The following is a 22,500-nucleotide window of genomic DNA, read 5'->3' on the forward strand; positions in this document are numbered from 1 at the left end:
AATTGATTGATTGGTTTTCTAGACTATTTCTACTCTGCTGTAGAGCAATAGTCAGGATAAACCAAACCTCATAACTCCATTGAGACGCTGCATTAATGCAGTGGAAACATAAATCCCATTAGAAACGCAGTGTAACAGATCTCACTCTGCTCTGCTGGATCAGACTCTTGCAGACTCAGCAAACATGAGCTGGAGAACAAATCAGCCTCAGATCTGCCTAGAAGGAAAATCCCAGGATATCGACGGTCAGGAGAGACATGAACAAACTAAAGAAAAGCTGTCAGAAGTGCTTTCCAAATGCCCCGAGACACACAAGACTGAACTACACTGGACAAATTGATGAAAAGATCCATTTGGAAACAAAAGCAGCTAAAGAGGACCTAATATGCCCCTTTTCACAAGATGTAAAAAAGGTCTCTGATGTCCCAAGAGTGCGTCGCCTTCCAGCTCACAATACCACTCAAATAATGTTTTTTAACTCTTTGAAACTGAACCTTTTAGGCTTTGATCCTAACTTTGCCGTTTTAGAGACTGTCGCTTTATATTCAAATGAGATTGTGTCGTCTTAAAAAGAAGGCGGAGCTACAAATGCCTTTGTGTCAGCATAGTGGCAGATTCAAAACTCTAACGGTGAACGGCTGCTTCCCACTTAGGGATGTTTATGCTAATGAGGGAAAGATGGTAACTAGTGGGCGGGGCTTTCCCCCAATGACAAATTCAAAGTGTTTCAGCAGACTGTTATTATCATGTGTGATTATAAAAAAAGATTTAATAAATATCTATGATTAGACGCTGGTTATAAACACACACTTGCCACACAATAGAAACTTTTTTTACACTAAATTATTAATGTATAAATAGTTAAAATATATATATATATATACAGTGGGTACGGAATGGACGGAATTCAGATCCCCTTAAATGTTTCACTCTTTTTTATATTACAGCCATTAGCTAAAATCATTTCATGTTCTTATGAATGTTGACACAGCACTCCATATTGACAAAAAAAAGCACAGAATTGTTGACATTTTTGTAGATTTATAAAAAAAAAAGTATATATATATATATATATATATATATATATATATATATATATATATATATATATATATATATATATATATATATATATATATATACATACACACACACACACACACACACACACACACACACACATATATATATATAGATATAACAATTTGTCAGGTGTATATGGAGAAGAAAAGTATGTGTCACCTACAGGTGGTTTGTCAAACCCACTCACCTGTGTAAAAAATTGGATAATGTTTTAAGAAACATGGATAAGAAAGAGTCTGGTGCAAACGGAAAGAAAAAGAGTGTGTTGTACCTTTTCATCATAGACGATGCCGGGTCGGATCTCTGGAGCCTGGTACCCTGGCGTGCCCTCGACCCCCAGCGCACCCTCGTGAAAGGACTGGCGTGAGATGCCGTAGTCGGACAGTTTGATATTGACGGAGTCCTGCAGGTCCAGAGACCACACCAGGATGTTGTCAGATTTCAGGTCACAGAAGATGATGCTCTTGCGGTGCAGATACGCCAGGCCTGTTGCGATCTGATATGCCACTTTAAAGGTGAGCATGTGGCCCAGCGGCACAAACTGAGAACCTGACACACACACAAACAATGAGGACAGAGATGAGCTTTGCACATCATCAGTTTTTTATTTTGTTTTAAAGGGCACCAATGATGCAAATTCAACTTTTGAAAGCTCTTTAAACAGAACTGGGTGTAGGCATATTGTGTCCACGGTCATACTGGAGTGATATAAACACAAGTCGTCTCTTTTTTGAGACCCAACACAACATGACGTAGGAGTGCTGTTTTCCCCATCCTCTGAATTGATTGTCAGACGCATAATTGTTCACAGAACAGGATTTGCAAAGAGACTGGGATTAAAAGATCTGTTCAGCTCTCTGCGATCAGCTACACCGCAAAATGTTTAAACAGTGTATCACTGTAATAAAGAAATGAACATATGTAATCATATATAAATATACATTGGATGGGTCTAAATTAAAGACTCTATTAATAACCCAAATTTTTTACTAGTAATGTGCACTACAAAGAACTTAATATAGATCAGAGATGCCCAAACTAGGGCCCACGTGTCAAAGTTGGCACATGGTAACCTTTGATTTGGCCCAGCAACCAATCAGAGAAGGCATGGCTAAATGATGGGGAAGGTTGGGACGAATCCCTCAAACAGATTGTCATTTCTAATTTAACATAAACTTTTGTTTGTTTGTTTATTTGCTAAAAAAAAAAAAAAACTCAAATGAAATATTAGAATTTGAAAGGGTCATGAAACCCTTTTTAAATGTTGACAGATATATATAATATATATATATAAACATTGTGTTATAAATGAGAATGTTTATGGTTTTATTGTAAGAAGTACATTATAAAATGTAATAAATAAATAATAATAAAAAAATATATATATACATATATGTATATATATATATATATATATATATATATATATATATATATATATGTATATATATATACACACACACACACACACACACACACACACAAACAAACACACACACACATATATATATGTATATATGTATATATGTATATATATATATATATATATATATATGTATATATATATATATATATGTATATATGTATATATATATATATATATATATATATATATATATATATATATATATATATATATATATATATATATATATATATATATATATATATATATAAGGATGCACGACAAATCTGTGGTCATATTGTTAACGGCCGATAAATGCTATTTTTAAGATTATCGTTATCGATCCGATGTCTAAATTAGGCGGAACTTATTTAGACTTGTCCAGTGCACTATAATGAATCTCTCCTCACAATGTTTATTTCTTCAAAGTCTGTCCTTTCCTTGTGTGGTATTGCTGTGCGTTAATAACTCAGTGAGTAGCCATGTTCCTTCTCATTGTAGATATGTTTGATTGACTGTCATTGTGTATTTGCTTTAAATTGCCTCTGGAAAAATATTACATTTGTAAACATTCCAGCAGCGATGCACACGTGCTAAACAACACGTTGGGTTGTTTGTAATCTAATATGATTATTTGTTATTATCAACGCGTTGCTTGCCATGTGTTGTTGATGTAAGATTGTATTCAGTTTGATCGGATATATTTATATTGATTATAACAAGTGCGCGTGAGGGCTGCACACACACACACACACACACACACACACACACACACACACACACACACACACACACACACACACACACACACACACACACACACACACAGACAGACAGACAGACAGACAGACAACATTCACAGAAACACATGGCGAGAGGTGTGCCGGTCACTGAATCCAGTATAGAGGCTCTCAACTCGCCGAACATTCTCTTTATATTCTGCTCTGTGCTTGTCATAAAGTCATCTTTGCTCAATGATCAGCTGTTGGACCAAAATCTGACTCTGAGGGCAAATCTGCACCCGCAGTTGATTTTTCCCGCAATTGATAGCAAGAACGAACATAGAAGCGTTGTCTATTTGACAAGCAGCAGCTACATATGTTCAAAAGAATCTTAAACGCCAAAAAAGACAAATCTATGCCACATTTTCTAAAGTAAGTCATACTATCTGTCTCTAGCTTTTCGTTTGTACGGTGGCTCTGAACTGTCAAAACACCTCTAAAAAGGCTTTTTCGAACATGACATATCTGTACATGTGCACATCACTGTACATGTTTTATTCAAGACCATTTGAGCTGGTTTCAGTCCTTAGCTCTTTTATTTTCATATTATTAAATGTGTATTTAACTTGCTTGTTAATTAAATCCCATTTTGTTATTTAAACTAATATTTTTATGCAACAGTCATGTTGCATGTTAATTTGCTATAAAGAAAAGGAGTTAAATTAATTTTTTGCATGCTGATTTATGAGACAACGTGAATAAAGGTCTATAAAATCACCTTGCAATTTTGCTTTTTTGCTTTGAATAAAGACTATTCAGTTCATAGGAGCAGTTTAAACTTTTATAAAGTTTTCTGCATAAAAATATAACATTTTTAAATATTTATAATTATCGGCCTATACATATCGGCCTCCAAGTTATTATCGATATCAACCAAAATATCCATATCGGTGCATCACTAATATATATATATATATATATATATATATATATATATATATATATATATATATATATATATATATATATATATACATATATATACACATACACATAAAATTATTAATACAATTAAAGTATTGTTTTCTATTTATTTTTATATAGAATCAAGTTAGGTTTTTGGCTCTACATAAGAAAAAGTTTGGGCTCCCCTGATTTAGACAAATTAAAAAAAAATTTTTGTATTTATATATCCTGCAAGTCTTTCTGCTTTACCTTTTGCTCTCTCCTCCAGTACAGTGTTGAGGCTGCCCAGCGGTGCCAGCTGCAGGGCGAAGCAGAGTGGGTGGATGCTGATGCCCACCAGAGCCACTATGCAGGGGTGCTGCAGAGAGTGGAGCATGCTGGACTCCTGACGAAACTCTGAGAAGCTCCTGGAGGCGTCCATGGACTGCAGATGCTTGATCATGGTGTCTGCGGAGGGACAGGAAGAGACGCTTTCAGAACATAATATACAGTAATGACCAGAGCTGCACTACATATGGGTATTTCTTCAACTACGGGCACTTTTAGCCTTGTGAAGCTGAGTAAAACAACTTGTTCAAAATGAACCTAACACAGCCTCATAAGTTTAAACAACTTGTCTATTTTTAAGATCTGTATGAGGACAAACTTGGATAAGAAGAGAGACATTTTTTTTCCATCGTAAACTGAACAAATGTCAATTCCACCACATCTTCAAGCTGAAATAAATGATGGCAGTCAAACATTGTCTAGGAGCACCTTTGTATCTAGTTTAACCAATCTTTCCACATTATATACAATAATTAAACATTTGTTAATTAATCAAATTAGTTGTATGCTGAATTGTACACCTGCCACACTCTAAAATTTAATACTAATTTGGTTAAGAGCTTATTAGAAAAATAAATAAACTGAATTTGTATATTGAATAGAGCATGAACTTATACACTGTGAATACACTTTTAATGTGTGATGAGAACTTTTTAAATATTTGTTTAAAATGGGAGTGGGGGTGGAAATGACATTTTAACAGTTTATTGTGAAAAAATGAAAAATAGCTTCAGCGATTAGCTTTGAATTGATACTAGCCTTTCATGTATACGAAACACTCTTATTTACCTTAATTTTGTTTGGTTTTTAAAAACATCTTTGAAGGTACAACATGTTCGGAAACGACGTAGAGTAAGTGTATTTACTTATTAAGCAATATTTACCTTGATTTATCTTCAAGTGTTGGTGATAAAAGTTTAAGTTCTCTCCATCTTGAACATGTTCTCAGATGCCACTATTCATTTTCACAGAAACCACCTAAATAATCTTTCACATAAACTTTTTAAAGCGACATTACAGTGTTGTGGTGGAAATGACACTGGTGCTGTGCGACAGCTATATTTTGTATAAAAATTAATATTGATACTATTCTCACATTAAGAACTATACAATATTTAAATTATTTCACAAGTGCTTAATCAAGAGACATGAATAGTTAACAGATAAATAATAATTTAAAATGTTATTATCAATGTTGAAGTTTAAAACTCTGGGTGTGCGACAAGGTGAAAACAGTGATTTTTGACACAAAAGGAGGTTGAATAATGTGAAAAAATATAATAGAAAGCTAGTATTTTTGTTTAAAAGTAGGTTTTATTTTAAGTTTGACAAAAAAAAGAGAAATTTAATAAAAAATAATATATATATTTTTGGATATATGATCAAAGGACATAAAAGTGCCCGTACTTAAATAATTACCCATAAATCGTTTCATTATCGATATCTCAATGTGCCAACCTCACTGTAATGCTGAGTCCCACACAAATCCTTCATGTTGTCCCAACACAAATAGATTAAGTTAGCTTGTTTTTACAAATTTAAGTGGATAAAAACAATCACTCATTCATATTCTTTAGGCTCAGTCCTTTATTTATCAGGGGTCGCCACAGCAGAATGAACCGCCAACTACTCCAGCACATGTTTTAAACAGGGGATCCCCTTCCAGCTGCAACCCAGTAATGGAAAACAATATGTTACGGCCCAAACTCAAAACTGGCTCGAATAACAACAATCAAGGTTTGAACCGAACATATGGAAGACACAGACGTTGCATGGTTAAATTGACGTTCCGTCAATATGTTTAATTTTCCATAAATCATAAGTTTACAAAAGAAAAAACATTAACAAAAATCAAGTAGACAGGGAGGGCAGCTAAGGTAAACAGGTCTCTGACTAAACTGTTTTAAATGGACAGATATTACCTAAACTCCTTTGAAAAGGAATAAAAAATAGGTGAGTCTTCCGGGCCACTGCTTACCTTCACTAAACTAAATAAATAAAACGTGACTATGAAAAATAAACCCCTACCTGCTACAAAACAAAGTATCAAAATAAACAAACTAGTTAACACATTACGAATTAAGAATTAAGAAAAAGATTAACATGAACAAAACACTAAATAGAGAGGCATCTGGATGAATGATCGCCGTGCTTGCGGAGCACCGCCAGCCAGATCGCCTAAGCGCAAGCCACCACCGAGCTGAGGGAGAGTGAGAGACTGCAAGATAGAGCGAGAGAGAGAGAGAGACGCCATTGCTGTCAGCCTTATATAGTGGAAATCCCCAGTGACGTCACGGGCATCATCCAATCCTGGATAAGCCGGGTGAAACACTCCTCCTAGAACTCGATCGCAAGCACAAACCGGCAATAAATAAATAGATTAAATAACACAGACCCACGTAACACACAAATACACTCCTACACTCATTCCCACTCATACACTAGAGCCGATTTAGATCATCCAATTCACCTATAGCGCATGTCTTTGGATTGTGGGGGAAACTGGAGCACCAGGAGGAAACTCAAGCCAACATGGGAAGAACATGAACACAGAAACGCCAACTGACAAAGCCGGGACTCTAACTAGCAACCTTCTTGCTGTGAGGCGACAGTACTAACCACTAAGCCACTGACCATAACAGAATGAAATACTAACAAATAAGCATATATACTCTCAGCTGTACTGTATTTCTAAAAGCAGGCCAAAGGTTATTTTCTGCTAGATTGACAGTAGCGTCGTACTGTGAGGTTAAAAGAGCAGCAGGTCCAGGATCAAGTTTTTACACAACCCTCGCTGACCTTCCTCATTAAGAGCTGCAATAAAAGTCAAATCCAGCCTGAGAGCTCAAAGAGGACACGCATAACTGTTCCCTGACCTGAATCTGATTTACAGCGCAGTGCTTTTACTGGCTCTGCTTACTCACATGTGCTTAAACTGAGCTGATCTGAGGTCAGTAAACTCTTAATGAGCTTCTCTCCCGCTGCGACACACTTCAGTCCAAAACACTTGCTTTACAAACACAGCGTTAGCTTGAAATAATAACACACCAGCAGTCTGAAAGAGCTTCTGGGGCGGACTGGGACTAAAAATCAGCCCTGGCATTGTAGCCACACCAGCCCACATTACCACACCGACACAGCCCCACCCACGGACACGCACATTCACTACTTATATTGGTGTACAGTTGGTAAAATTATATAAGCAGTACCATATTTAAGAAATATTTGCACATTTGATGTATGTGACTGGAACAAAAACAACCCATTTTTATATGCATTAATGTCAATAATTTTTTTTTTGCTTTAGTCCCATTATTAATCTTAGAACCACTTCTGCAGATCTATGTGCCCTCCAGAAACTTGCGTTCTGTGAATGAACGTCGCCTCGTGGTTCCATCCCAAAGAGGGAAAAAATCACTTTCGCGAACGCTCACGCTCAATCTGCCCAGTTGGTGGAATGAACTCCCTAACTGCATCAGAACAGCAGAGTCACTCGCTATTTTCAAGAAACGACTAAAAACTCAACTATTTAGTCTCCACTTCACTTCCTAAGCTGCAATTGCCTCTTTGAATATCACACTAATTGTACAAAAAAAAAAAAAAAAAAAAAAAAAAACTACTAACACTTCCCTTCTTAGACTTTACAGACCTGAAACTTGCCTTTAGTACTTATTCATTGTTGCTCTTAGTTGTGTAAATTGCTTCCTTGTCCTCATTTGTAAGTCGCTTTGGATAAAAGCGTCTGCTAAATGACTAAATGTAAATGTAAATGTAAACCACCAACTTATCCAGCAAATGTTTTACACAGCGGATGCCCTCAGAGCTGCAACCCATTACTGGGATAACCAATTCCCAATTGGACTACCCAATTCACCTATAGCAGGTGTTTGGACTTGTGAATGAAACCAGAAGGTAACCCACGAGAACATGCAAACTCCACACAGAAACACCAACTGACCCAGCTGAGGGAACCAGCGACCTTATTGCTGTGAGGCGACAGCGCTACCTTCTGCGCCACTGCAAGGCCCCCTTTCAAGACTAGTTCAGTTAATTTGATGTATTTGGCATTGTCTGACTTGACTGCCTTTCCCTTTTTATGGTCCACAATTTGTTGCACTTACTGTGTGTTGGACATTTTTGGCAGATCTTGATTATGTCCGCGTAACCTCTGATTGGGTCGGCCCATCTCGAAACCAGCCGGTCGTTGCCGATTGGGCCAATGCTTAACATTGATTAATATTCTTACTATTATCATCATCATCATCATCATAATATTCACATCTTGCAAGAGAAAAAAGCTGCTTACATGTAAAAAACAATACATATGAAAAAATACATTTAAAAAATAGCTGACGGGGCCAAATTTAAAAAATGGTCCGGCCCTTCTGGCATTTGCCAGAATTGCCAGATGGCCAGTCCACCCCTGTTCTGGATGGTGACTTTGAGCTACATAATGCAAATATATATTTTAAAAAATTAATTCATCAATTTTCTTCCTCATATACTTAAAAATACAGCATAATAATATACAAATAATCATAATTTACACCCAGTGGTGTAAAGAAACACATTACAAATACTCAAATTACTGTAATTGAGTAGTTTGTCTGAGGAATTGTAATTTAGTAAGTAGTTTTAAAACTGTAAACTTTTACTTTCTAGAGTAGTTTTAGTGCAGTATCTGTACTTTTACTCCACGACTTTCCTTCATCCTGCAGCCACTGCTGTATTTCTTCTCGTCTATGAAGATTAGAAAAATCAGTTCTGTGATTCCTGTTCAATCAAATCACACATAGAAGGTAAATCACATCATAATGAACTACCTCAAGACATGGGCGATTATAATTGCAGCAAACTGTTTGGAAGCATTAAAAGTGTCCAAGAAGATGTCCAAAACCTTTACACACACTGACCCAGAGAGAGTTTACATGCATGTTGATGAAAAAATGACGGATGTTTACTTTATGATGACCGAAATGGCCTTAAACACCCAGCAGGCACAAGACATCAACATGATGTCCGATTGATATTGTACCTCAACATCGTGTGGATGTTGTAATTTGTTTGGAAATGAAAATCGAGTTGATGTCAAATCTCAAAGTCAGACCGACGTCAATGTCCAGTGTCCAACCTGAAATTAACCAAATATTAATGTCTGATTTTGGTTGTAATACCTGACGAATAAATGTCAGTATTTGACGTCAATATGACGTTGGTTTAAGATGCTGGAGTTTGGTCACTTTCTAACACAACCTAAAAATTAACCAAATATCAATGTCATTTGATGTCATTATTGGATATCAAAATAACGTTGTCCTTAGACGCTAGCTAGACATTGAATTTTGGTCACCTGACATCACGAACTAAATCTAACCTAATATTAACGTCTGATGACATTGTGTGCCTGCTGGGCAATAACTAAATGCACTACAGAATGTTACGTTTACACACATACACAAACCACATGTAAACACATCAGCTTTTCACAGCGTAATACTCACTACTCACTACGCTTGAGTACTTTTGAAAGGGCTACTTTTTACTCTTACTTTCAGTTATATTTACAGCGGATACTTTTACTGTACTTGCACTACATTTTTAAACAACTAATGGTACTTTTACTTAAGTATAATTTTTCAGTACTCCTTCCACAACTGTTTATAATACACATTAAATATATGGTTACATTTAAATATTATATATTAAATCGATATAAAATAATATATGTAAATGTATTTACATAATTGTGCATTGTGTATAAATTACGATTATATTTCGTTTCATATTAATATATATTTCATTGCATTCAATGTATTTGGGAAATGTATAGGTAAAATATTTTTTTAAATCTTTCTTTTATTAATTATTTATATTTATACTTTTTAAATTTTTTTATTTACACCTGACCAAAGTCTTGTCGCCGACCCCAGATGTAAGAACAACAAGGTCAGGTCGATCTTTCTGATGAATCATCTGTTGAGCTGCATCTCAATCATCACAAATACTGCAGAAGACAAGATTCACACAGAAGTCAGTCAAGTTTGGTGAAGGAAAAATCATGGTTTGGGGTTACATTCAGTATGGCGGCGTGCGAGAGATCTGTAGAGTGGATGGCAACATCAACAGCCAGAGGTATCAAGACATTTGTGCTGCCCATTACATTACAAACCACAGGAGAGGGCAAATTCTGCAGCAGGATAGCGCTCCTGCTCATACTTCAGCCTCCACATCAAACCTCCTGAAAGCAAAGAAGGTCAAGGTGCTCCCGGATTGGCCAGCCTAGTCACCAGACATAATTACTATTGAGCATGCCTGGGCTAAGATGAAGGAGGAGGCATTAAAGATGAATCCAAAGTATCTTGATGATTTTGCCATTCCAGATGACTTTATTAATCAGTGATTTGAGTCATTGCAGAGATGTATGGATGCAGTCCTCCAAGCTCATGATGGAGTCAGACACAATATTCATTCTGTTTCCACTGCAGCATGACTTCATTGTTTGTTTGTTTACTTTATTTATAGAGCACATTTAAGTGCTTTACAAAAAGACCAGCATACAAAATCTATACCTACATATAAAAATAAGCAAAATATATAAAACAGATGAAAATTAATTAATTACAATCAAATATATATTTATATTCTATTATTATTAATTTGTTAATTGAAGAAATCACTTTTTGAAAATGACATATTGAAAAAAAATTCTCCATTTTTAAAATTAAAAATAATTTATTAATTAAAGGGCTAATATTAATAATTTCAGGCCTTGCCGTAAACTTTTTTTGATCACCAGCCACTGTGGCTAGTAGATTTTCAACATTACTAGCCACTCTGCATTTTCACCAGCCACAATTTTGTTGTTGGGAAAATATATTTTATATTCATCCATTTAACTGTGTCTTTCTATTGTCATGCATCTAAAACTATGCACAGTAGTCTGTCCAGGCTAAAAGTCCCACCAGTTAACTATTGACCTTATTCTAAAATGCGGAAGTGCGCCTGTTTTCGCGATTGTCTTAGAACTTCCGATTCAGTCGCCTATGGGAGAAATGACTAGGAATAATAAACGGCAGAAAATGGCCAAACTACTTGCTCAACAAACAAATGTTTGCATGACTACACAGACCAAGTAGCATAATATAATAAAAAAATATTAAATTGCAACATCAAGCAGCGTAACGAGCAGTTGTTAATAGGGATGTAACGGTATTGTAAATACCGTCATACCGTAATATTAATTTTTTTCGATATTACCGTAGTCGCATGACTCGGTAAAACTATAGGTCTTCTGAGAAAATTTGTTCAGGCGAATGAAGCGAACGGGAGGTACCGGAAACTACAATTCCCATCAGCCCAGGCTTGGCCATAATCCCTTGCGGTCTGTTGTCGCTACAGATCCAGTAATGCGGAAATGGAGTGTGCTGCTAGAAGCGGGGATGAAAAAGAGCTGGAAAACCCTAAAGCGGGTGTTGTTGTCGCCGCGCGCGTACTGAATAGTGGTGTTGTCGCGCGAGTTCTTATCAGCTGTGTTGTCGCGCGCGTACTGAATAGCGGTGTTGTCGCGCGAGTTCTTATCAGCTGTGTTGTCGCGCGCGTACTGAATAGCGGTGTTGTCGCGCGAGTTCTTATCAGCTGTGTTGTCGCGCGCGTACTGTAAAGCGGGGACGGAGGGTATGTCGCGTCGCGGGGGCACTTTTGATCATTTTGGAAGGGAACTTTCTATCCAAAACTAAAAAGGGCATGAGCACTGCACAGGTTGAGCACTGTGTGTGCACGTGCCTGCAAGTTGGGGAATACGACTAATAATCAGTCATGGGGACTGCAGAAACACAGCACACTGTTCAGATTGATGCAGACATGAGACCTCTATCTCACTCATGGTTTGTCCTCTCAAGTGGTGGAAAGACAATGCACAACGTTACCCACTGCTGTCAACCTGGGCCAAGTCATATATCTCGTCCCAGAAACCTCAGTCCCAAATGAGAGGGTTTTTTTCTGTTGCAGGGGACATTGTAAATACCCAGAGATACCAGCTTTTACCAGATTATATTTATATGATAATTTTCCTTTAAACCCATCTCTATCTAAGTGAGTGAGTGATTAAATGTTGAATGTGACGAGTTTTCAACAATACTAAATTGAAACTTTATTTTTTTTACATGGTTTAATATTTTTTTGTTATTAAAATTGAAGTTCCTGTTTCAAAGCTTACAGATAGATGGCTAATTTGTATGTCATTGACACTTTTGGCACTTTTTTGGAGTATTTTCATAAGTTTTGCTTTTTCCTGTAAATGATTCAATAAATACCGTACCGTGACATTCATACCGAGGTATTACCGTACCGTGAAATTCTGATACCGTTACATCCCTAGTTGTTAACATCAAAAAATGAATGGAAGTGAATGTGACCGGAAGTCGCGAGACAAAAAGATTCAAATGGCAGCGCCCGCTCGACAGCTGAGAATAAGGTGAATACATAAACGGGAAGTTAATCTCCTATTAAAGCAATGCTATTGTAATGGTTGATAATTAAACCTAAATAAAAAAACTAAGCAACAGAAAGCATACCGTGTGCGATAATGAACGTATGATCACGAGCACACAGTTAATGTTAGTCCCATTAATAATCTGTTCAAAGAATGCTGCTGCTGCTTGCAAAAAGACATTTTGAAAAGAATCTAAAGCTCTTGAAAGCAGCTTTGTCCAGTCTATTTCAACAAGAAATGATCGCACAAGTTGCGTCTTCAGACATTTTTGCTTCACGCAAGGAAATTAGAGCACGCAAGCTTTATAAACTCTTATGCATCACATCAGCCGTGCATGTGATACTAAAGCCCTCGTCAGTGAGAAAGCCTCAAAAAAGCTTGCATCTCACCGTGCATGTGATCATCCTCTTATTGAGTATTCATCTGCTTTCTTTTGCTTGAGCAAACAGTTATGTTGTCAGTCATGCTGCTTCTCGATGAACAAGCATTTAAAAATTATTTTCAGCCAGCCAAAGTGGCTAGTGGGAGTGGCTGTCTAACCCACTACAGATGAAATCTACCCGCATTTGGGGGATGTTAATGTCAAGCCCTGATTAATTTATTATTGATTTATTATTTGAAGAAATTAGTTATTTAAAATTATATATTAAAAGTATGTTTACAAATGTGTTAAAAAACTTCCAATTTGTATTATTTAAAGGTCTAATGATAATTTATTAGTTGAAGCGCTAATACATTTGCCTTCAACTCTATGTATGCCATAAAATAAAAGTGCACTGCAGTTTCTCTCCACACTTTACTATAAAACCTTGACTTTACACTGTAACGGTAGCTTGAAATAACACACAGCAGCCTAAAAAAATCTGACGGTGCAAAAAACACTCAAACATGAAGCTAGTTTGCAGCGTTCAGACATGATTTATGATCTTCAGGCTGACGGACCGCCAGTCTTTGCTTATTTCCACTCACATTTGATGCCTGACGTCTGCTGGTTCACTAACAGCGCTTCCTCACACATAAATCACTCACACATATACTGCGTTTGATTCAAAGCAGACCTACGGAGTCTTCTGAACATTTCACTTCCGTTTCTAAACAAGCAGAGAAAAGGGAACTGAAATCAGATCTGCTTTCTGACTTCCAGATGGGACCTCCTCTAGATGTATAATGATTCTTCAATTCAATTCAGCTCAATTCAATTCATTTTCATCTATATAGCACTTTTGGCAATAATTAATGTTCCTTATGTACTATTTTGGTATTTTGGGGATATGTTTTTTCTGATAATGATTATTAAAACAAAGAATAGTGTGTTTTGTGCTGGTTTAAGTTGTGGATAAATACTGTGAATACGACAAATAATTCATTCAAGAGATTGAATCAAAATGAGATTAAAAGTGAAGCAAGAGATTCTCTTTATAAACAGATCACTGAATCATTGACTCAGATGACTTGTTCAAATGTCACAAGAAGGTGGCAGCAAGTGCCTGTGTTGAAGAGTGATTCATTGAATCATTAATTCAAATGGCTAATTCATTCGAAGCTAAGCAAGTGATTCTCTCGAATTATTGAATCATTGACTCAGTGAATCAATAATGACAAACTCAACTGTTGTTCAAAAACAACAGGAAGGTGGCAAAAGTCCCTTTGTTGATTCATTGGATCATCCATTAAAATTGTTGAAAAAAGGCAGATTTCTTTAGAAGAAGCAAGTGATTCTCTTTATGAACAGATCATTGACTCAGATGACTTTGATTCAAAAGAAAAATAAATAAATAAATGACAAAAATAATAATAAATCCACAGGAATGTGAAAGCAAATGCCTGTGTTAATGAGTGATTCATTGAATCATTCATTCAAATTGAATCGATCTGAATGGCTGATTCATTAGAAGCAAAGAAAAAGAATTTCTTTATGAACAGATTATTGAATCGTTTACTCAAATGATTCATAAAAAAAAAAACTACAGAAGGTGCCAGCAAGAGTGTTAAGTGATTTATTGAATCATTCATTCAAATGATTTGATCAGAATGTGTGATTCATTAGAGGTGAAGAAAGTGGTTGATTTAATATTCTATTCGTAAAACAATGACTCAGAAGATTTGTTAAACAAAGAAAAACACAGAAATGTGGCAGCAAGAGCCTGTGTTGAGTGATTAGGTCAGGGGTGCCCAATCTCGGTCCTGGAGGGCCGCTGTCCTGCATATTTTAGTTCCAACCCCAATTAAACACACCTGAACCAGCTAATCAAGCTCTTTCAGGTATACTAGAAGCTTCTAGGCAGGTGTGTTGAAGGAAGTTGGAGCTATACTATGCAGGACATTGGCCCTCCAGGACCGAGTTTGGACACCCCTGGATTAGGTGAATCATTCATTCAAATGATTCAATCAAAATGGCTGATTCGTTAGAAACAAAAGAAAGTGATTCTCTTTATGAACAGATCATTAAATGATTGACCCGAAAAAAGTCACAGGAAGGGGGCAGCAAGAGCCTGTGTTAATGGGTGATTCATTGAATCATTTGTTCAAATGATTTGATCAGAATGGCTGATTCATTAGAAGAGGCGCAAGTGAATCTTTTTATAATCAGATCACTGAATCATTGACTCAGATGATTTGTTTAACAATAATAGGAAGGGGGCAGCAAGTGCCTTTGTTAATGATTCAATGTGCCATTGAATCATTCATTCAAATTATTTGTTCAAAATGGCTGATTCATTAGAAGAGATGCAGGAAATGTTCTTTATGAAAAGATTATAGAATTATTGATTAAGACGATTAGTTGAAAACACAGGAAGGTGGCAGCAAGTGTTACTTTGTTAAGGAATGATTCGTTGAATCATTTAAATCAATTGATTTGATCAGAATGACTGATTTATCAGAAGTTTAGCAAATTATTCTCTTAATGAACAGATTATTAAATCATTGACCCAGCTTTAAAAATAGATTATTGATAATTGAATCAGAAGATTCATTCAGAAACACAAATGTAGGTCTTTTTTCATTCATTCAGAATGGCTGATTCATTAGAAGCATGCAAGTGACTCTCTTTATGAACAGATCACTGAATCAGATGATTAGTTAAAAACACAGAGAAGTGGCCGCAAGTGCCCATGTGTTAATGAGTTATTAATTGAATCATTTAGTCAGATGATTTGATCAGAATGACTGATTCATTAGAAGGGATGCAAATGATTCTCTTTGGAAACAGATTGAATCATTGACTTAGAAAATTTGTTCTAAAACCACAGGAATATGGCAGCAAGTGCTTGTGTTAATGAGTGATTCATTAAATCATTCGTTCAGATGATTTGATCAGAATGGCTGATTCATTAAAAGATAAGGAAGTGACTCTCTTTGTGAACAGGTCATTGAATCATTGATGATTAGTTTAAAAACACAGGAAGGTGGCAGCAACCCCACCGCTCCTACGCCACCCAACCCGATCCGAAGTGGTATCGAACCGGCAACCTTCCGCATTCCACATGGGAGTCGGTTGCTCTACCAAGGAGGCTAATGACCATGGCCTCTAGCGCCTGTCGCTAGAGCACCTTTAGAGGTCAGAGGAGTGAGGTTTACCTGCACAGCACTTACTAGCTGGCCTCCGTTACATTTGTGTTAATGAGCTATTAACTGAATCATTCATTCAAATGACTCAATCAGAATGGCTGATTCATTATAGGCGATGCAAGCGACTCTTGTGAACAGATCATTGAATCATTAGCTTAGATGCTTTGTTCAAAAACAGATTCCTTCAGGAAAAAAAAGCATATTTTAAGAAAAAATAATAAAATAAAATACAAAATATTTGAAAAAAAAAATTACAGAAAAAAAGTTAAAAAAACTTAATTGTCACTGTAACAATTGACTGTTTGTTTTCAGGAATCTCCCTTATTTACCTGAGAATCAGCACCATACAGCCCATAATACTCAAATACGTGCAAACACTTGACCAGCGAAGAGAAGACGTCTGGAATTGATGAGGAAGATAAACTCAGTGTCATAAAAGTACAAGTAAATGTCTTGATTTATCAGCCGTCCTTCTAGTAAAGAAACTTCCAGAATGAAAAGCAGAGAATAAATCAATGCAGAGGCTGCTGAGAGACCAAATCAAAACAGAAATAGTGGACATAAAATCTGCAAACCCACTGCTTTCCCCTCCGTTCTCCTGCGTTCAGTAAAAGTTATGATGAGCCGCGCATTATAAACAGTAGGAAGAGTTTTCTGAGGATTATGGGATGTGGATGGAGGACGGACGGAGAAGGTTAGAGGAAGATGGAGAGCAGCAGAGCGAGACGGAGAAATCATTAGGATAGCACTGCACTAAGAGCGCAGTTTATACAGTTTGACAGGCTTTACAAGACCCTGAGCGAATATTCACCTGCTCTGCTCAGGCAGAGATCCTTTTGTTTCAATGACGCTTATTTAGTTTTGTTAAGACATAAGGATGAATAAAAGACAAGAAACAAGATCAAGAAAAGGAAATGGAAAAAAAGAAAAATATTTTTCCTATTTAAAATGACATTAAAATAATAATAATAATAATAATAATAATAAATGATAATAACTATAATAATAACTATAATAATAATAATAATAATAATAATAATAATAATAATAATAGCATACAACAATACATAATCATTTATATTAAAACGTTTTTTAATTTTGAAATTCAAATAATAATGGAATTTAAAATAATAATAACAATAAATAATGATAATAATAATAATAATAATAATAATAATAATAATAACAATAAATAATAATAACAATAATAACAACAATAATAAATTATAATTATAATAAATAATAATAGCATACAACAATACATAATCATTTATATTAAAACATTTTTTAATTTTGAAATTCAAACAATAATGGAATTTAAAATAATAATGACAATAATAACAATAAATAATTATAATAATAATATTATTATTAATAATAATAATACCAATAAATAATAATAATTATAATAATAATTATAAATAATAGCAATATAATTATAATTAATATAAAATTAATATTGTAAATTATTATGTATTGTTGTTGTTGCATTAATAACAAAGCAATGTGCATTTATATAGCACATTTATTGGTGTTGCCATGCACCCAATTGTATAATAATAATAATAATAATAAACATAAATTATTATTATTATTATTATTATTATTATTATTATTATTATTATTATTATGCAACAACAATACATAATACCCATGTACCATTTAAAAAATTATATAAATTGTTTTAAAATAAAAACAATTTCTATATAATATAATTTTTTTTTCAGATGAACAAAACTTAAACACATCAAACAGAGGGTTTTGTAGAAAGATTTATGAACATTTTATTCAATTTTTGTTACTATTTTCGTAGAGTTGTCACATGCATGTTGAGAAATTGCTAAATAAGAAACCACAACAACAACAACATCAATACTAATACCAATACCATTATAATTAATTTAAAATACATAAAATAAATTGTAATATAATCAATTTTGTATTGTTGCAATAAAAACAATGCAATGTGCATTTATTCAGCACATTTATTGTGTATGGCCATGACCCCAATTGTATAATAATAATAATAATAATAAAAATAAAAATAATAGTATTAATAATAATAATAATAATAATAATAAAACTATTGTTATTATCATGATTTAACAACAATACATAATACCAGCATATCGTTTAAAAAAGGATTTAAAAATAAAAAACTATTTATATATAATATTAATATTTTTTTCTGATAAACAAAACAAACACAACAAACACACACACACACACACACACACCACAAGTTTTATTTAATTAAAAAATATATATTTATATATAATATTACTTTATTTACAGATCAAACATTAAACGCACACAGCTTTTAAGTTTAGGAGAAAAACTGGGCTTTGTAGAAAGATTTATAAACCTTTTTAATTACTAATTCAAAACGCAAAGCAGTCAAGAAAGAAGAAAGTGCTAACTGTTTTATTAAATGAAAGGCGTGCATTTTTTTCTGGCTAAAGTACCAGAAAAAATGAAGCTCTACAGATTTATTTTTTGTAAAATAATAAAATGTAATACTTCAGGTCAGAAAACATAAAATCCATAAAAATACAGAGTAATCATATTCCCAGTTTGCTGCACTGTGAAGGAAAAAAAACTTTAACCAACTGCATAAAACACAAACAATAAATTGTAAAAATAAAATAAAAATTAAATTAAAAATTAAAAATATTAAAAAAAATGTTTTGAAATGCATTATGGGACCTTGATTTTTCTTGCAACAACCTTTAACCTTGAAAAGTTTGAATGAAGACTTTTGTAAACATTTTTAATAGATTAAAGTGATATATTGTCTGGGTTGGGGTTTTATATTATGCTACAGTAAACTTGTAATAAACTGTCAGTACTATTTCAGTTATTTTACAGTCTTACATCTCTATATTTTAAATCATATACATTATATTATGTATTTACTGATATAAACAAATAATGAAAAATGCATTACACCATTTATTCGTCTTTGTTAATGTGAGCTAATTAAAATAAATGTATCAATTGCTAGTTTTTGTTAACTAACAGTGCATTAATGTTAATAAGCAAGAATTTGGATTTTAATAATGCATTATTAAATGTAGAACTATGATTAATAAATGCTGTACAAAATTGTTAATATTTAGCCACAGCCATGTCACCCTGCAGCCCAAGACCGGTTACTTACTGAAGCTAAGCAGGGCTGAGCCTGGTTAGTACCTGGATGGGAGACCACTAGGGAACACTAGGTTGCTGTTGGAAGTGGTGTTAGTGAGGCCAGCAGGGGGCTTAACCTGTGGTCTGTGTGAGTCCTAATGCCCCAGTAAAAGTGAAGGGGACACTACACTGTCAGTGGGCGCCGTCTTTCAGACGAGACGTTAAACCGAGGTCCTGACTCTCTGTGGTCATTAAATATCCCATGGCACTTCTCGTGAAAGAGCAGGGGTGTAACCCCGGTGTCCTGGCCAAAGTCCCTCTATCGGCCCTTACGATCATGGCCTCCCAATCATCCCCTTCCTACGAATTGGCTCTATCACTGTCTCTCCACTCCACCAATAGCTGGTGTGTGGTGAGCGCACTGGCGCCGTTGTCCTGTGGCTGCCGTCGCATCATCCAAGTGGATGCTGCACATTGGTGGTGGTGTTGAGAGACCCCCCTCATAATTGTGAAGCGCTTTGGGTGTATGACCATACACAATAAATGCACTATATAAATACACATTACATTACATTACATAGTTTACGCTAGTAAATATATGAACTAATGGAGCATTATTTAAAAGGGTAACCCAATTTGCGTGAGCATAACAGCTTCAAAGAAGTGAAACTGTGTAGGACATTGACATGTTTTCAGTGAATACTGTATCTGTGGAATTAAAAGTTTCCCCACTGGGGGATTTCTGCTCGTTTCCAGCATAAATCTCATTAAATTCTGCAGTTTCTGGAGCGGAGAACGACACACGACGGGAGGAATCCGGTGAGGATTAGCGTTTCTCTGTTAACAGGAAATTCCATCAGTCACCAACACTGAGTTTCCCGCAGTGCTGTGACCTCTGACCCTTACAGACGCCTGCCCAAACACATCAATGATCACTCCGACTGTCAGATCCAAAGCAGGACAGCGGACAGACAGTAAAGGCTCTGATTTTGCAACCTTTTCATTTCAACTTAATCTTGTTAGATGCCACTTCTGTATACCACACTGATAAGAGATGACATTGTGACTTGTCACATCTCTGACTGTCAGCTGTTACAAACTAGCCTAGAGCGCCATCTGCTGTCAAATGGTAGCCTAGAGTGTCATCTGCTGGTAAAACTAGCCTAGAGCGCCGTCTGCTGTTAAAAACTGGCCCAGAGCACCATCTGCTATTAAAACGAGGCTAGAACACAATTAAAAACTAGCCTAGATTACAATCTGTGGTTAAAAACGAACCTAGAGTATAATCTGCTGTTAAAACTATCCTAGAGTGTTGTCTATTGTTAAAAACTAGCCTAAGGCACCATCTGCTGTTAAAAAGTAGCCTAGAGTGGCATTAGCTGTTAAAAACTAGCCTTGAGCGGCATCAACTGCTAAAAACTAATCTAAAACAGTTTGCTGTTAGAAACTAGCCTAGAGGTGCATTAAAAACTACCCTAAAGCGCCATCTGCTGTAAAAACTGCCCTAGAGTGCCATCCGCTGTTAGAATTAGCCTAGAGGGTCATCTGCTGTTAAAAACTAGCCTAGAGCGGTGTCTATGGTTTAAAAAAATACCTAGAGCATCACCCGCTGTTAAAAACTGGCCTTGAGCAAAAATAAAAACTAGCCAATAGCAACATCTGTGGCTAAAAATTAAAGTGTCATCTGCTGTTTAAAATATTCTACAGCAGAATTAAAAAGTAGCCTAGAGCACTGTCTGCTGGTAAAAACTGAGCTAGAGCGCCATTTGCTGTTAAAACTAGCCTAAAGCAAAAAGTAAAAACTAACCTAGAGTGCCATCTGTGGTTAAAAACTAACCTAGAGCACTGTGTGCTGTTCAAAACTAGCTTAGAATGGAATTAAAAATTAGAGCACAATCTGCGGGTAAAAACTAGCCTAGTGTCATCTGCTGTTAAAAACTAGCAGAGTTAAAAACTAACCTAGGGCACAATCTATTGTTAAAAACTAACCTAGACTGTCATATGCTGTTAAAAACAAGACTAGAGCACAACTAAAAACTACCCTAGAGCGCCATCTGCAGTTAAACTCTACCCTACAGTTTCAGCTGCTGTTAAAACTAGAGCATAATTAAGAACTAGCCTAGAGTACCTTCTGCTGTTAAAAACTGAGCTAGTGTCATCTGCTGTTAAAAACTAGCCTAGAAAGAAATTAAAACCTAGCCTAGAGTGCCATCTGTGGTTAAAAACTAGCCTGTTTCATCAAAAGTTTCATCTGCTGTTAAAAACTAGCCTAGAAAGAAATGAAAAACTAGCCTTGAGCGCCATCTGCTGTTAAAAACTAGCCTAGAGCACTGTCTGATGTTAAAAACTGAGCTAGAATGTCGTCTGCTGTTGAAAACTTGCCTAGAGCGGCATCTAGGGTTTAAAAACTAACCTAGAGCGTAGTCTGCTGTTTAAAAACTAGCCAAGAGCACCATCTATAGTTTAAGACCTGCAAGCTAAACTATGGTTTAGCAGCTGTTAAAACTGGCCTAGAGCAAAAATTAAAATCTAGCCTATAGTGGAATTAAAATGTAATCTACACCACTATCTGCTGTTAGAAACTAGCCTAGAGAATCACCTGCTGTTAAAACTGACCTAGAGAATCATCTGAGTTTTAAAAACTAGCCTAGAGCAGCATCTGTGGTTTAAAAACTAACCTAGAGCTGCATTAAAGACTACCCCTAGAGTGCCATCTGCTGTAAAAACTAAGCCAGAGTGTCGTCTGCTGTTAAAAACTAGCCTTGAGTGCCATCTGTGGTTAAAAACTAGCCTGTTTCATCAAAAGT

General features: G+C 35.4%; 2 protein-coding genes across 11 annotated transcripts in view; one reads left to right on the top strand and one right to left on the bottom strand.

Annotated features, from left to right (window-relative positions):
* Nucleotides 1-22,500, top strand: part of pcsk6 (proprotein convertase subtilisin/kexin type 6) — an 884,625-nt gene that overhangs the window by 512,627 nt on the left and 349,498 nt on the right. The gene's annotated exons all lie outside the window — the stretch shown is intronic.
* lrrk1 (leucine-rich repeat kinase 1) overlaps nucleotides 1-22,500 on the bottom strand; it is a 198,839-nt gene that overhangs the window by 39,636 nt on the left and 136,703 nt on the right. For all 10 annotated transcript variants that reach the window (XR_015495050.1, XR_015495048.1, XR_015495051.1 and 7 more), the window contains 2 exons: nucleotides 4,426-4,623; nucleotides 1,355-1,632 (listed from right to left, as the gene is read on the bottom strand). Coding sequence is in view for 3 of the 10 variants with exons in the window: in XM_087260147.1 (XP_087116273.1) it covers nucleotides 1,355-1,632; nucleotides 4,426-4,623 (476 nt within the window). In the remaining 7 variants the exon portion in view is untranslated. The remainder of the gene's footprint in view (nucleotides 1-1,354; nucleotides 1,633-4,425; nucleotides 4,624-22,500) is intronic.

The sequence above is a fragment of the Danio rerio genome, chromosome 7 (genome assembly GCF_052040795.2).
Source record: "Danio rerio strain M-AB ecotype USA chromosome 7, GRCz13ab, whole genome shotgun sequence".
Classification (NCBI taxonomy): Eukaryota; Metazoa; Chordata; class Actinopteri; order Cypriniformes; family Danionidae; genus Danio; species Danio rerio.